Consider the following 12,824-nt stretch of genomic DNA (forward strand, 5'->3'; position numbering starts at 1 on the left):
TCGAAGGAGTAGATTTCAATTGCAACAGATTGTAATGCCAGAGGGCAGTCTACGGCTGAGCGTGAAATTCATTAATGGAAATGCAGATATTCTGTGTTAAGGAGTACAATAGAAGACAAACGTGCCAGTCTTAAGAAAGTTTCTGATCTTTTGAATTAAGTGTTTGATTGGTCTTCAATCTCAGGATGATTTCAGTACATATACATGAAACTTGCACATTGTTTTGGTGTGACTGATAAAGTGTATTGCTGTAGACATTGACATCCTCAGAACGATAGTCCAGAATTCCATCTGGTGGTGACTTTGAGATCCAGTCTCTATTTTTTCCTCTTACCGCTATTACTTTATCCTGTGAAATAATGTCCTATTTGTGATAACTATTATTTTTTATTTACACACAATAAATTAATCTTTCTGAGATGGTGTGGTTTCCCATCCTGGTCAAACCTATTTCTTCAGTTTAGCACACTATACAATTAGTAATCTCTTTGTATGTAAGTAAGTGGTACATGGCAAACATCTTCCATTTGGAGTCATACAGAGAACATTTTTGTCATGCAAAGAGGAGCTGAAAACTGATCCTCAGATTCCAATCAGAGAAACAATGACTGCAAGTTAAAAAGGATTACATTAAAATTTGATAGGTTTGACACATCACAGAAAATAAGTACAAACTAGTTTTCAGTCTGGAATAGATGATGGAAAGGTTGATCTGTCATTCAAATGGCAAAGAATGTGTAAAAATACTAGACCATTTCTGAATAGGCAAATGTCCTAATTGATGTATACACTTATAGTCTTAGTTGGACAGGGTTTTTTAAATGTGGGGTTGTGTTTTATTTCTTTTAAAAATCTTGAAGAGGTATCACTGCAGACAATATAATCAACTACCAGTGCTAAAAGTTTGTGGGAAATTACCTGTAGCAGGAAGAAAAAGAAAGAGAAATACAATTGTCTTCTTTGAAGTTTAAAAGATAAGAACAGTTGAAAACAAAACAGCGTAATTAATTGTTTTAATATGTTTATTTAGGGAACAGGTCTGTGGTGTTACTTATTTTCTTCAATCAAATGTGAGGTGAAAAATGGCAGTGTTGGTTACCTTGAGGTACCCTAGCAACAACATCATAGCTGCCACTTACACCAGTGTGTTTGACGAAGCACTGCTCTCGCACTCAATTAAACTCTCATGCTGACAGGAAAAAAATGGATCCACTTTGTTGCACACTGTCAAACATGCTTTGCCTTCCAACCTCCATTATTCTAGCTAAGTAAAAATATATCAAACCACTTAACTGTACCTGTCACTGAAAAAAAAAATGACAATAGGGTTTTAACAAGAAAATTTATGAATATCATTCCCAGCTTTCTGCAAACATCAATAACATTAACGACACATTTCCAGTTGTTAGAATATTCCAAGGAACTTCTAGAAATGAATCTCACACCCTTCTTTTTTATGTGATGCCTTTCTTTTGTCATGATTTTATTTTTATATGCAGACAATTATTTTCTTTAGCTGAAGAATGATCCTATAAGGTCAAACCTTTGTTCTTTTTTGTTTTGGCAATGTAAATTTTCCTCATAGTTGAAAAATCACTATCTGAATGTAAGGCAGACCCCTCTCTTCTCATTATAAAAGCTCATTACATGGCAGCCCAGTAGGCAATGTGATGATGGGAAAGTGGACAGCAAGACACATCCTGGAGATTTCTGGATACTGCCAAACCACTTGTGGTGTTATAGAGACTACCACAGAGCAGAGTTGTCCTTATAAAGTGAAAGGCATGACTCTCCCTTCTGAAGGAAAGCTAAATGGTAAAGGTCTCTTTAATCCTGCTGAGCGAGGCTCCGATACAGCTGTGTAACTGACTTCCTTTGACACTAATTTAGCTCACTCTTCCTTCTGATGCTCTGAGGCTGCAAGGAAAAAGAATGTTTGCCACACTGTTGTCCTCAACATTCTGCCAAGTAACTGTTAGCAACTAAGCAAAGTGACATCTGTGCATGTGGCAATTGTCTTTAGTCCGAAGATATTTCTCTTAAATTTGAGCCGGAGGGCTTGAATCACCATTTCCCCTTGTCTTGCCAATTGCAGGGTGTTATTTTTACACACTTTTTCTTTTTGGAAATAACTACTGAAATCATTGACACTGAAATAATAAACTCTGTTTTCAAGTACCATGTATATTCGTATCCTGATTTTTTTCCCTTACACTAATTTGAGATCTCTGAGAATCTGAAAAAAACAATTTAATGGGTCTGATTCAGCACTCAAAGCTTTCTTTTTCTATTAAATAAATTCAGTTTTTAACTGCATTTAAATATTCTATATAATAACTTTATTTGAATTTTTTTCCTGTGTGGAACTAAATTCTTTAAATGGAAATATCTAGTGTCATTTTGATACTCTAAGCCATCCCATCTGTCCCCCAGTTGCTCCTCCAGATCCAGGCATGAGTTTCCATAGGTTCTATGGCATGTTCATAAAGCACATTTACATGTGCTTGAATATGCAAGTACATCTAAAATAACATCATAAAACTAATTTAATGCAAGTACATTTTCCCTTTTTTCTCACTCTTACCTGCACAAGCAATAGTCAATATTGTCTTTCATAGTTTGGAATAAAGACAGCAATGAAATAAATATGTTGTCGCTACATTTACTCTTTATAATCTTCCAAAATAGACAGGTTTTCTGATTAAATTATTCTCAGCTATAGAAAGAAGGAATAATACTTCTTCTGTAATAACTGAAATTTTGATTTATGAAAACCAAGTTTTACTTCCATAACAAACTGGTTACACCTCAAAAATATTAATAAGGAAGTAGATTTGTTAACAGAGACAAAAGATGGTCAGATCCTCAAACTGCAGAAATTAGTATAGCACCATAAAAGTTGTTATGTCTATGCAACTTTGAAAGAACTGAGAATCTGACTTTCATATGTAATATAGGAAATTTTTCTGTCAAAAACTTATGTAGAAGAATATGAAGAACTCTAATTTGTATATACAAATAGTTAAGACATGGACAGTACTTTGAACTAAAGAATATATCTTTTTACTTTGTGTTTAACAAGATTTCAATGCTAAATTTGTCATACATATCTATACATGTAGTAATTAAACTGATTTTTCACTGTACAAATAGGAATTAGAAAAAAAACCCAAAAACCTCATGCATAGTCAGTTTACAAAATATTTGCTTGGAGGAAGATAAATGCAGGTCAGAAATTGTGTTTTGGCACCACATCAGTCATGCACAGAAATTGAATGACCTTAGCGAACTCAGGATAAGTTGCTTCTGTCCACATGGCAAGAGTGAGAATCATTGTGTTTAATTCCCAAGTAGTTTTAAACTTGTGCATGCAGAAGTTGCTGCCTTCTTTAAAAAGTGACCTTTAAGAAAAAGACATTTAAAAAACTCTTTATTTATTTTTCATTAATAGAGAGCAGTTCCTTGATTAGATTGAAAATTAGCCAGGAATAAGCTTTTTCTTTTCTCGTGAGTTGGAAAGAAAAAAATACAAAATTATACAGAATAAATAGTAAATATAAATCTAGTGAGAATTCATTGCAAAAATAAACCTGCAGTGTTCTATGTGTCTGTAACCTATTTTTCCCACAACACTTTATTTTCTTCTAATTTCAGAAAATATATTTTTGTACAAATAGCTAAATACTATTATTCTTCCTCATGTGTGTATTTTTGCAGTTATTCTGTCTGAGTGTTGCTTTTGGTTAGGGTGGAAAAGGACCTGTATATGCACTTGGAAATTCCTAGCCACAGCAAACTCATTTCCTTCAAGAATATTTAAAGCCAGCACAGAAGTTATTTATATACATATGTATATATATATATATATAAATCAAACTTATTAAACACAGTAACATATTTACAGCTGATTCTCAGTAGCTTTTCAAATTACCCAGGATTATGAGTCAAAACACCAGTGATGCACAATATCTTATAGCAGCAGCTTGAGAAAAGATTGTCCAAACTTAGGTAAAGCTATCAGATAGGGAAAGTAGCAAAAGGCTTGCAGTTTTCTTTGTTGAAGATGTTGGGTAAACATAGATACATATTTTTCCTTCCACATATTGATACAGAATTCACACAAAGTTCTGTGTAGAATACTTAAATATTTGCAGGCTCTGGGTGAATACACAAAAGTATTTTATCCGTTTTCCTTTTTAACTGGCATTTAGTATGACAACTTTTCAACTCCTTTCATATTTATTATAAAGGTATGTAAGGTGTAGTTGTAGACAGTGGCCGTGTATGCAGTGCATGTACTAACCTAACATATACACTCTAAGGTTATAAATATAAACACAGGTGTTGGAGTTTTCTTTTTTTTTTTTTTTTTTTATCTTTTTGGGGTTTTTTTTTAAGTAATCTAATTAAATGGAGGGAAAAAAAGAAAAGGTAAAGATAATGAACTTTTTTTTCCACAGGCTGGCAAACAGAGAAGAGAACAGAGAATGGCATACACACCTTTTCAAAATTATGAGGAATAGTGCAATAAGCAATCTTCCTCCCACAGTTCAATCACACTAAATTCTTGCTTTACTTGGGGTGTGACATATTGCCGGCTCACAACCCCATGGCTTCCCACAGTGATCCCTGAGTTTTTCTTTGCTAGGATTACTGCTGTGCTTAAGTTCTGACTGTTGACATATTTTTATAAGGCACTTTTATGTACAATTATTCCACCTTAAAGCAAAATCACAGAAATTCAGCCCTGGCCCAATGTATTATCACTTCACGTTTGCTGCTCCAGGACTTCCAGATAGTCAGGTTCAGCATGTAAATTAGCCTTGAGCTCAAAATACTCATTTTTAGTTTGTTCTAGAAAAACCTTTCTTGGCCTGGAGTACATGAGTGTCTCCATTAACTTCAACTCTTCATGTGTTCCAGGATAACGAACTTCCATGTCAGGCTGGAGCTGCACAATATTTTTTCTTAGGTATTCTGTGATCCCTAGTTGCTGCAGCTCTCTCTCTTTTTCAAGAATGTTTCTATACAAGCAACTAGCATCCTGAAAAGACAGAAATTCAGCCGATTGGTCTGTAGTCTTGTATTTGACATTTGGACCTGTAAGTGGGGAACTGTTCTCTCTTTCCAGGAGACTTCGGCGAAGGTATTTGGAATCATTAGCTTCCTTTTCACTTCCCTCCTCCTGCTGCTGCTCGGTGTGCTTGGGACTGAAGGATGGGCTGTGGTATACCTGAACCATGGGGGTAACTATTCGTTGCTCATAGAGAGTCGCAGCTGGGCGCTCCGTGGTGTGGTGTGTTGTCTTATGCCCATACATGCTGTACTGAAGGTGAACAGGGCTGCTATCCCTCACTTGTTCATCCACTTGTTTCTTTTTGCACCTCCGGCGCCGGTGCAGAACAAGAACAACTATTCCTGCTGCACAAAATACAATAGTTATAAACACAATGAGCAGTCCTAATATTAGAACAGAAAGTGGGACAGCATCTGTAAGGGACCGCAGGATGGTGTCTGCAGTGTTGGCAGTAGGAGAAGAAGTTGTCACAACTACAAAACTGGCATGGGTTGGTAGGGCGGGGCTGTTTATTAAATCTGGACACAAGACTTCACTGTTTAGGGATTTCAATTCTTTTTTTGCTAAGTGCCCGGGAGATTTACAAAAAATATCACCCATCATGGTATTCTTACTCAATTTTTGTATCCATTTTTGCAGTCCAACTGAATCACAAGTACAGTCCCAAGGGTTGTCTTCAAGTTCAATTTGTACTAGCATATCCAGTTCATCCAAGACATTGCTCACAGGCAAATGAGCAAATTGGTTTGTTTTCAGATTTAGTCTGGTAAGGGGAACACCTGAAAAAATATGGGGTGGCAAAGCCTGCAGAAGGTTGTTATTTAGGTAGAGAACTTTCAGTTTTGGCATTACATTAAATGTCCCTGGCAAAACTTCTTTGATGGCATTATATTCAAGGTACAAGTACTCAAGGTGCTGAAGGCCAAGGAAGAGATTTTGACTTAGCTTTGTAAGATGATTGCCATTGAGATATAGTTTCTGTAGTCTGGTCAGATTAATAAAAGAACCTTCCTCAAGGATTTCAATGCGATTGTTCCCCAGGTGAAGCATTTCCAGGCTGGCATAGTCCACAAGATCTGATTTCAATAGCGTCTGGATAATGTTTCCAGCTAGGATAAGCTTTTTAGGATTTGGAGGAGGGGGTCCTAAATCAGACAAGCTTTCAATATTTCGCTCCTGGCAGTGCATAAGAACTCCTGAGAGCATATGGCTGGTGCAGTGACAAGGGACAGGGCAAGAGATTCCTGGAAACGTAGTAGGCTTGGAAGTATGAAGAGCTAAACTTGGTTCTTTAGTAGGAGCTTTCATGAGAGGAATCACCTTAGTTGACAGATGATTATCATTGATAGAGGTGGTCACAACCAAGGGCAGTGACCCTGAAGGATCTTCAAGTTCATTAACAGGATGGGTGGGACAAAGTGATTCTTTTTTCAGCCGGCTTAATATGCTGCCTTTGATAACTGAAGGACTATTGCATACAACATCACCTATTATGGACTGAGGAGGCATGTTTTCTAGCCATATCTTCAGCTGCAACAAATCACAGTTACAGGCCCATTTGTTGTCTTCCAACTGAAGGTCTAATATTCTTCCAATGTGTTCCAAAAAACCAACATAGGGCAGTGTCTGTAACTGGTTTCCACGCAGATCTAAATGGGTCAATGGCACAAAACGAAATATGTTTGGAGGAAGATACTCGATGGCATTATCATTCAAAATAAGCACTTTAAGCCTGTTGAGCTTGCTAAAGGCACTTGCTTCAATCACTGTGATGAAATTGTTGTCTGCTTGAAGAAACTCCAAATTTTCCAATCCATTAAATGTATCTTCTTTAAGTGTTTCCAAAGAATTGTGATTGATATGAAGTTGCTTAAGAAGGCTGAGACCATTGAAAGCCCCAGGCTCAATATCTGCTATATTGTTAAAACCAAGATGCAGAGAAATAGCATTAACAAGGCCAGCAAAATCATTCACGTGTAACATACTCAGACCATTGTTTAACAGATTAAGATGGAAAGGCCGTGATGGTGGGACATTTATTTCTGAGATCATCTTGATGTCTCTTTTGTCACAGTTGATAATCAAGGTGTCATCCTTTTCTTCACAGGAACACAAACTCTGACAAGATCCTCTGACTGAAGAAAAAGAAGGCTGTGACTGGAAAGGATCAGATGCAACCACAATTGAGCACAGAACAAAAATCCAAAGCTTCATCTTGTCCAGCAGATTCTATTAAAAAAAAAAAAAAAGAAATAAATCATACAGTCATGATTTCACAGGGTTTGGGTTGTTTGTTTAGTTTTTTTTTTTTTGTGGTTTTGTTTGTTTGAGTTGTTTTGGGTTTTATTTTTTGATTTTTTTTTGATTTTTTTTCTTTTGCCTGGCATAACAGTGAGGAAAAAAACATTCTTAATGCTTGTCATTGAGTTACTTCTCCTTCTAAGTACTATCATGTCATGCAAAACAATTGAATTATTTTTTAATTAGAGAATATAAATTTAGTTTAATGTACTGAATGAATAAACAGAGTCATAAGGGGAAATCTTTATTATTTTCATGTTGATATCCAAAGTAGCATGTAATCAGGAGTGTGTTGGTTTTATTTATATACTGTATAGACTGCCAGTGGAAAGCAGTAATAATTTACTGTCCCAAGCAACTTATATCAAAGCTAATATAATATTTTGAACCATTGCTTTCTGACACTACATAGCATGGCAAATACTAAGAGTACCTTGCTAAGATTAACTTAATGTTACCCAGCTGCTGAAGAGAAGAAATAAGATTTGGTTTGGATCAGTAATGTGTTGAAAGAAAAAGCCCATTCTTTCAGGATACAGGGAATCTCTCTATAGTTCTCCATTATGTATGGAAATCAAAGGGTATTTCCTCTGAAATCCTTGTACCCACAAGCTGAAAAGGATGTAGACAAAATAATCATCTCTCTTTGCTTAAATTTTAATGCATATGTTTTAGTTTGTGGGTGATAGTGGGGCCACAGCACACAGTATGTAACGTTTGTATGTAATGTGCATACAAAAAATGTGCACACATAATTAACATTAAAAAAAGAGAACTAAGAATGCAGTGCATGCTAGAAAACACAAGCAAGCAAGGACAAACTTTTTTTGTGGTTAATATTAAACTCTTCACAATTATAATAATCATCAGTTTCCACAGTGAAATGTATATGGACCTGACTGTGCTTTACAAATGAAAAATTATCACCAATATCAACCATATGTTATGTAATATAATTATCACCTTTCAATCTGATCTTAGACTTTGAAACACTTGATAAATGCATCATTACAATACAGCTATGGGGTTGCAAGTAAAATTCACATGTTTAAATCAGTAATTTAGTATTGGTTTGAATGAAGTTGTCCTATAGTCTATTAGAAGATTCTCTGTTTCTTTCTGTCAAGGCTGCCTAACTAGCAAGACCAATAGTACTTGATATATAGGATAGGGAGAAATCACTGTTTATAATCTTTAGTTAAGGATTTCCACATTTCAAAAAAAAGTAAATAATAACCAAAAAAAATCCCCGAAAATGCAATGGATTATTTAAAAACTAGTAATGTTTATGGGGTATGCTATTTATTTGAGGACTGAACTAAGCAAGAATCTTAAGTAAACAATCTAATAAAGGTCAGAATCTTTCAAACTAGGCTATTCAAACATGAAGTACAGAATGTCACTACACAACCGTGTCATTTTCTGAAAGATTAGAATCTTTTGCAAGGATCAATTCAACTACATGCATGAACATTTTTATAGTGTTGTCATATGATCTGGCATCACATCAATGCATGTTTTGAATATCATGCACCTTGGTTACTAGAAACACCATTTCTCAAAGCTTCCCTTAGAAAAGATTGCAAAGCTTTACCCATGCAAGCACTTAAATGCTGTGACATGAGTATTGCACACACACACAGACACACACATATAAAAAGAACAACAATAAATGTGTTCACAGCGAATTTTGCTTTTCTCCATGAGTAACTTCTGATAAGTGAGACTAGAAATATGAGTTCAGAAGTAGTAAGTGCAGTTCACAGTGTGAGAAAAAGTGTCCTTAAAAATATGATCTTTAATCTTTGTTCCAGTAATTGCAATATAATTGTGTTGTCTCATATAACCCTCCTTGAACTCCAGATGCCTATGTTTAATATATATGTCTTTCAGTCTGTTTCCCCAAAAAGTATTGGATAAGACACGTCATGGCAAGATGTTATTTTGAAGTATGCAGAGTATTTCTAGGATCATATTATGCTAGAGACTTATTCTTGCTTTACATGCATCACTATCATTTCCAGGGACCCAAAGTAAAAAATACAAGCTCTTGACACAGATGCCGGCTTCAAACATACAGTATGACTAATTCAACTTTATTTCTGTACACTTTTTCTCATTAGAAATTCCAGTGTCAATCCGCATCAAATTCAAACAACACTTATAAAGTCCCTGAGCAAAATTAAGTGGAAAAAATAATCTTTAAGGCATGTTGCATTCTATTACATATTGAGAAATTAGGTTATAAAAATGAAAGCCCTCCTCTCAGAGATGAAAGTAACAACATTTGTAACCAATTGGAAAACATTCACATTTTAATCATCATCATACTTCTGTAAGCAGCACTGCCAGAACTCTCTCACACACATATATATATATACACACAATAAAAATTAATAGGAGAGTTGTATTCTTTTTTCCTTTCTCCATTTTTTCCCCTAAACACTCAGAAACATGTAATGAAGTTCTCAGTGGGCTACTATTGTAAAATAAAAATTGCTCTCATGTAACAGATGAGTAACATTTAACTAAAAAAATTCACAATACAACAAAATGTAATTTAAAAGACTTGAAAAAAAAATATTTTCATGTGGTGGGATTTTTCAGCAAATTCCACATTGTAACTTAAGGTTATTTTCATTTTATCTACTTTCATGTAAGTCACTGTAGACTGCATATTGTAACTAAACTCTGTAGGAATTCTAAAAGACTAAAAAACATCACAGTTCTTTCTATTAGGCAAATTTGACTACTTCCAGAAGTAGTCATCTTACAGAAAAGACCTCTCATGCTTGCTAAGTAATAATTGATTTGGTCTTAAAACATTGAAAGACCTTATTTCATTATGCTTGGGGGCTCATTTGTTTGGCTGTTTTAATTCAGGTATTAAAAAAAAAAAGTTGGTGATTTTCAAAGCCCCAAGCTAAGACTTAGTAATTTCTAAAACCCTTTGTGATATTTTATTAAATTCTTAAGGGAATCACAGTCAGATGATGCATTTAAGGCAACTTTTGCATTTGAAATAAAACCAAACACCCATTCCTCTCCCTCAAGGGGTTCAAAACCAGCATTCCTTTAATGCATATATTCTACACAGTAATCAGTTTTAATAAATGTGCCTGCAAACTGTTTAAAATACAATATAAACTGTTGTCATTTGACATAAAAGTTATACAAAATCATGCAGAAAAATAAATGCAACTTGTACTACGAAGTGAAAGTCTCATGTGCTTAACTAATTAACTAACTGGAGTCTTTCTTACCTGTACAGCAGCAACACTCCCTGGTACACTCAGGAATGCACAGTTGGAGCAGCTGTTTCCATGTAATATAATTTTTCCCTCTGAAAAACACACACTTCCTTCTGAGTTTCCTTTGCTGCAAGCTCCGGTAATACTACAGCTCCATGAAGTTAAAATCCTTGTTCAGAAGACAAAGTACAAAGCATTCGATTGAAAAAATCTTTCAGGCAGCCATGCACGTCAGACCATCCTGTAAGCAGTTGTCCTTTTTCCTCAATTAAAATTCACAGCATACTTCACAGCTAGGCTGACTTTTCTGCATATAGTTAACTGTTTGCAAGCATTTGGATGCAGTAAACAAACAAGATGCTCAGCAGAGCTTGACTTGATCACTTGGTTTGTCAGATTTTTAGATGCAAGCTGCTCCTGTGTTCTCTCTGTTCTTTCTAGTCTTTCTTGTTAGCTCAGTTTGTTATTAGTCAGATTGCCAGGGGCTGGGAGGTAGGCGTAAATAAAGAGACTTCTTGGCTTTTGACTCAGCCTTTAAGCCCTTCCCCACCAGAGAGCTTTAATCTGCCAATGTCATTTAATACAAGATACAGCTCCACCTTGAGACAGATCAGCTCCTCCTCCTGCAATTTCTCTCACCTCCTTTTCCCCCCTATCTAAGTGAGCCTCGGAAAGTTAAATTCAGCTAAATATCTCCTAGATTGCTTAAGGGCTGTTAATACCCGATTTTGCAAAAAAAAAACCAGAAAACATCCACTGCAGCTCTTGCAGTTTGTTCTCTTGGGCAGTCCTTGCATTTAGTTTGTATCTGCAAATGCTTGCTTTAGAAACCTGAATACATTCCAGCCCAAACAGACTCCACAAAACACACCACAAGGGAAACTTTGTCCTCTGGAAAATATGTCTATCACGTTGAAGTGCAGAATTATTCAAATATATAAATGAGACTGTAAAGCTCTCAATCCAGTACACTCAGTGTGAATGGAGTAGAGGTGAGTATGCACCGTTGTGCATACTTTATTTTGGAAAAATAAAATTATGGAATATTAGTGCTTATGCTTGCACAATGACTGCTGTCAGTCCTTTTTAAAACTGCCCATCCTGCTCTGTAGGAAGAAGACTGGGTTGATTGTAATTGTCTGTTTTACAGATGTTAGCACAGTGTTGGTATCTGTCCATGTGAGATTGCATTTTATTTCCATGAAACACTGCTTTGATAAAAAATGATCTGATTTGGGGGAGGGCAAAGGCACGTATCATGCTTAAGGTATTATTTCCTTTGTGCTCATAAACAAGTAATTAAAAGATACAGTACAGCTACAGGAAAATGTTTATTCCATGCAGGGAGGGTTTTTCTTATCCCTCCTGCACTGCATGGGATTGTTTTATAACCAGCAAATGCTACTTCCTTGTTCATCTCACTGCCTCAAAGTCACAAAACCTTTCAGTGAGCAACAATAAATGTGGTGCTCTAGCATATTTGCCCTGTAGAACATAGTATTTCTGTTTTGTTTTTATTGTGCCTTGGATTATTATACAGACTGTTTACTACAGCCTCTAACCAGTCAGATTCCAGTAATTTCTTTTGCACTGATAGATCTCTAGGTGGCCTCATTGACCTCAAAAGGACTTTTGCAATTTACTGTTCTGTGTGATGAAGGCTATCAAGGCTATCAAGATCTTGTCCTGTGTTTTTTCTCACACACATATACATAAGCTTTTATATATAAAATTATAAAATGTATATATTTATATATTTTTTATATTTTCCTGAGGAATTGTAGCAATTTGGTTTCCATTCTTTTCAACACATCACTTTTTTTGTTTTTTTACAACTTGCTATTCTTAATTAACCTTGTCAGTCAATCTAAATTTGCAGGTATTATACTCTTAAGGCTCTAAGTTTCTCTGTTGTCTGTGACCAGCCAAAAAAAATCATTATTTCCTTTATTAGTTTTGAATGTATGACTTTGAAGTCATATTATTTCTATTTTTACTGAACAATTTTTCAAGTGTTAACACTTGTGCTTGGCTGTTTGAGATAGAGAATATCTCTAAATATAGATATTCACGTTAAAAGTGAAAACAACAACATTATTTCATTTTTAGTTGACAGTCACAAGAGTAAAACATGATCACAAAAGTATTTCCAGAAATCAGTTGCTGAAAATATGAGTTTCCTGACTTAAGCATAC

At 35.3% G+C, this 12,824-nt stretch overlaps 1 protein-coding gene across 2 annotated transcripts; it reads right to left on the bottom strand.

Annotated features, from left to right (window-relative positions):
• Nucleotides 1-1,010: 1,010 nt before the first annotated feature.
• Nucleotides 1,011-11,179, bottom strand: SLITRK6 (SLIT and NTRK like family member 6). Of its 2 annotated transcripts, XR_005628122.1 has the most exons (3): nt 10,642-11,179; nt 4,501-7,306; nt 1,011-3,401 (listed from the first exon to the last, which is right to left on the bottom strand). XR_005628122.1 is itself a non-coding variant. In XM_039714675.1 (2 exons), exon 2 carries the CDS (start codon nt 7,289-7,291, stop codon nt 4,769-4,771), a length of 2,523 nt encoding a protein of 840 aa, XP_039570609.1. In that variant the 5' UTR covers nt 7,292-7,306; nt 10,642-11,179; the 3' UTR covers nt 4,362-4,768. The 2 variants fall into 2 exon arrangements, 1 of the variants encoding a protein (XP_039570609.1); XM_039714675.1 differs by lacking the exon at nt 1,011-3,401 and having other exon boundaries at nt 4,362-7,306.
• Nucleotides 11,180-12,824: the final 1,645 nt, after the last annotated feature.

This window comes from Passer montanus, unplaced genomic scaffold (assembly GCF_014805655.1).
Source record: "Passer montanus isolate IOZ18808 unplaced genomic scaffold, ASM1480565v1 scaffold30, whole genome shotgun sequence".
Taxonomy (NCBI): domain Eukaryota; kingdom Metazoa; phylum Chordata; class Aves; order Passeriformes; family Passeridae; genus Passer; species Passer montanus.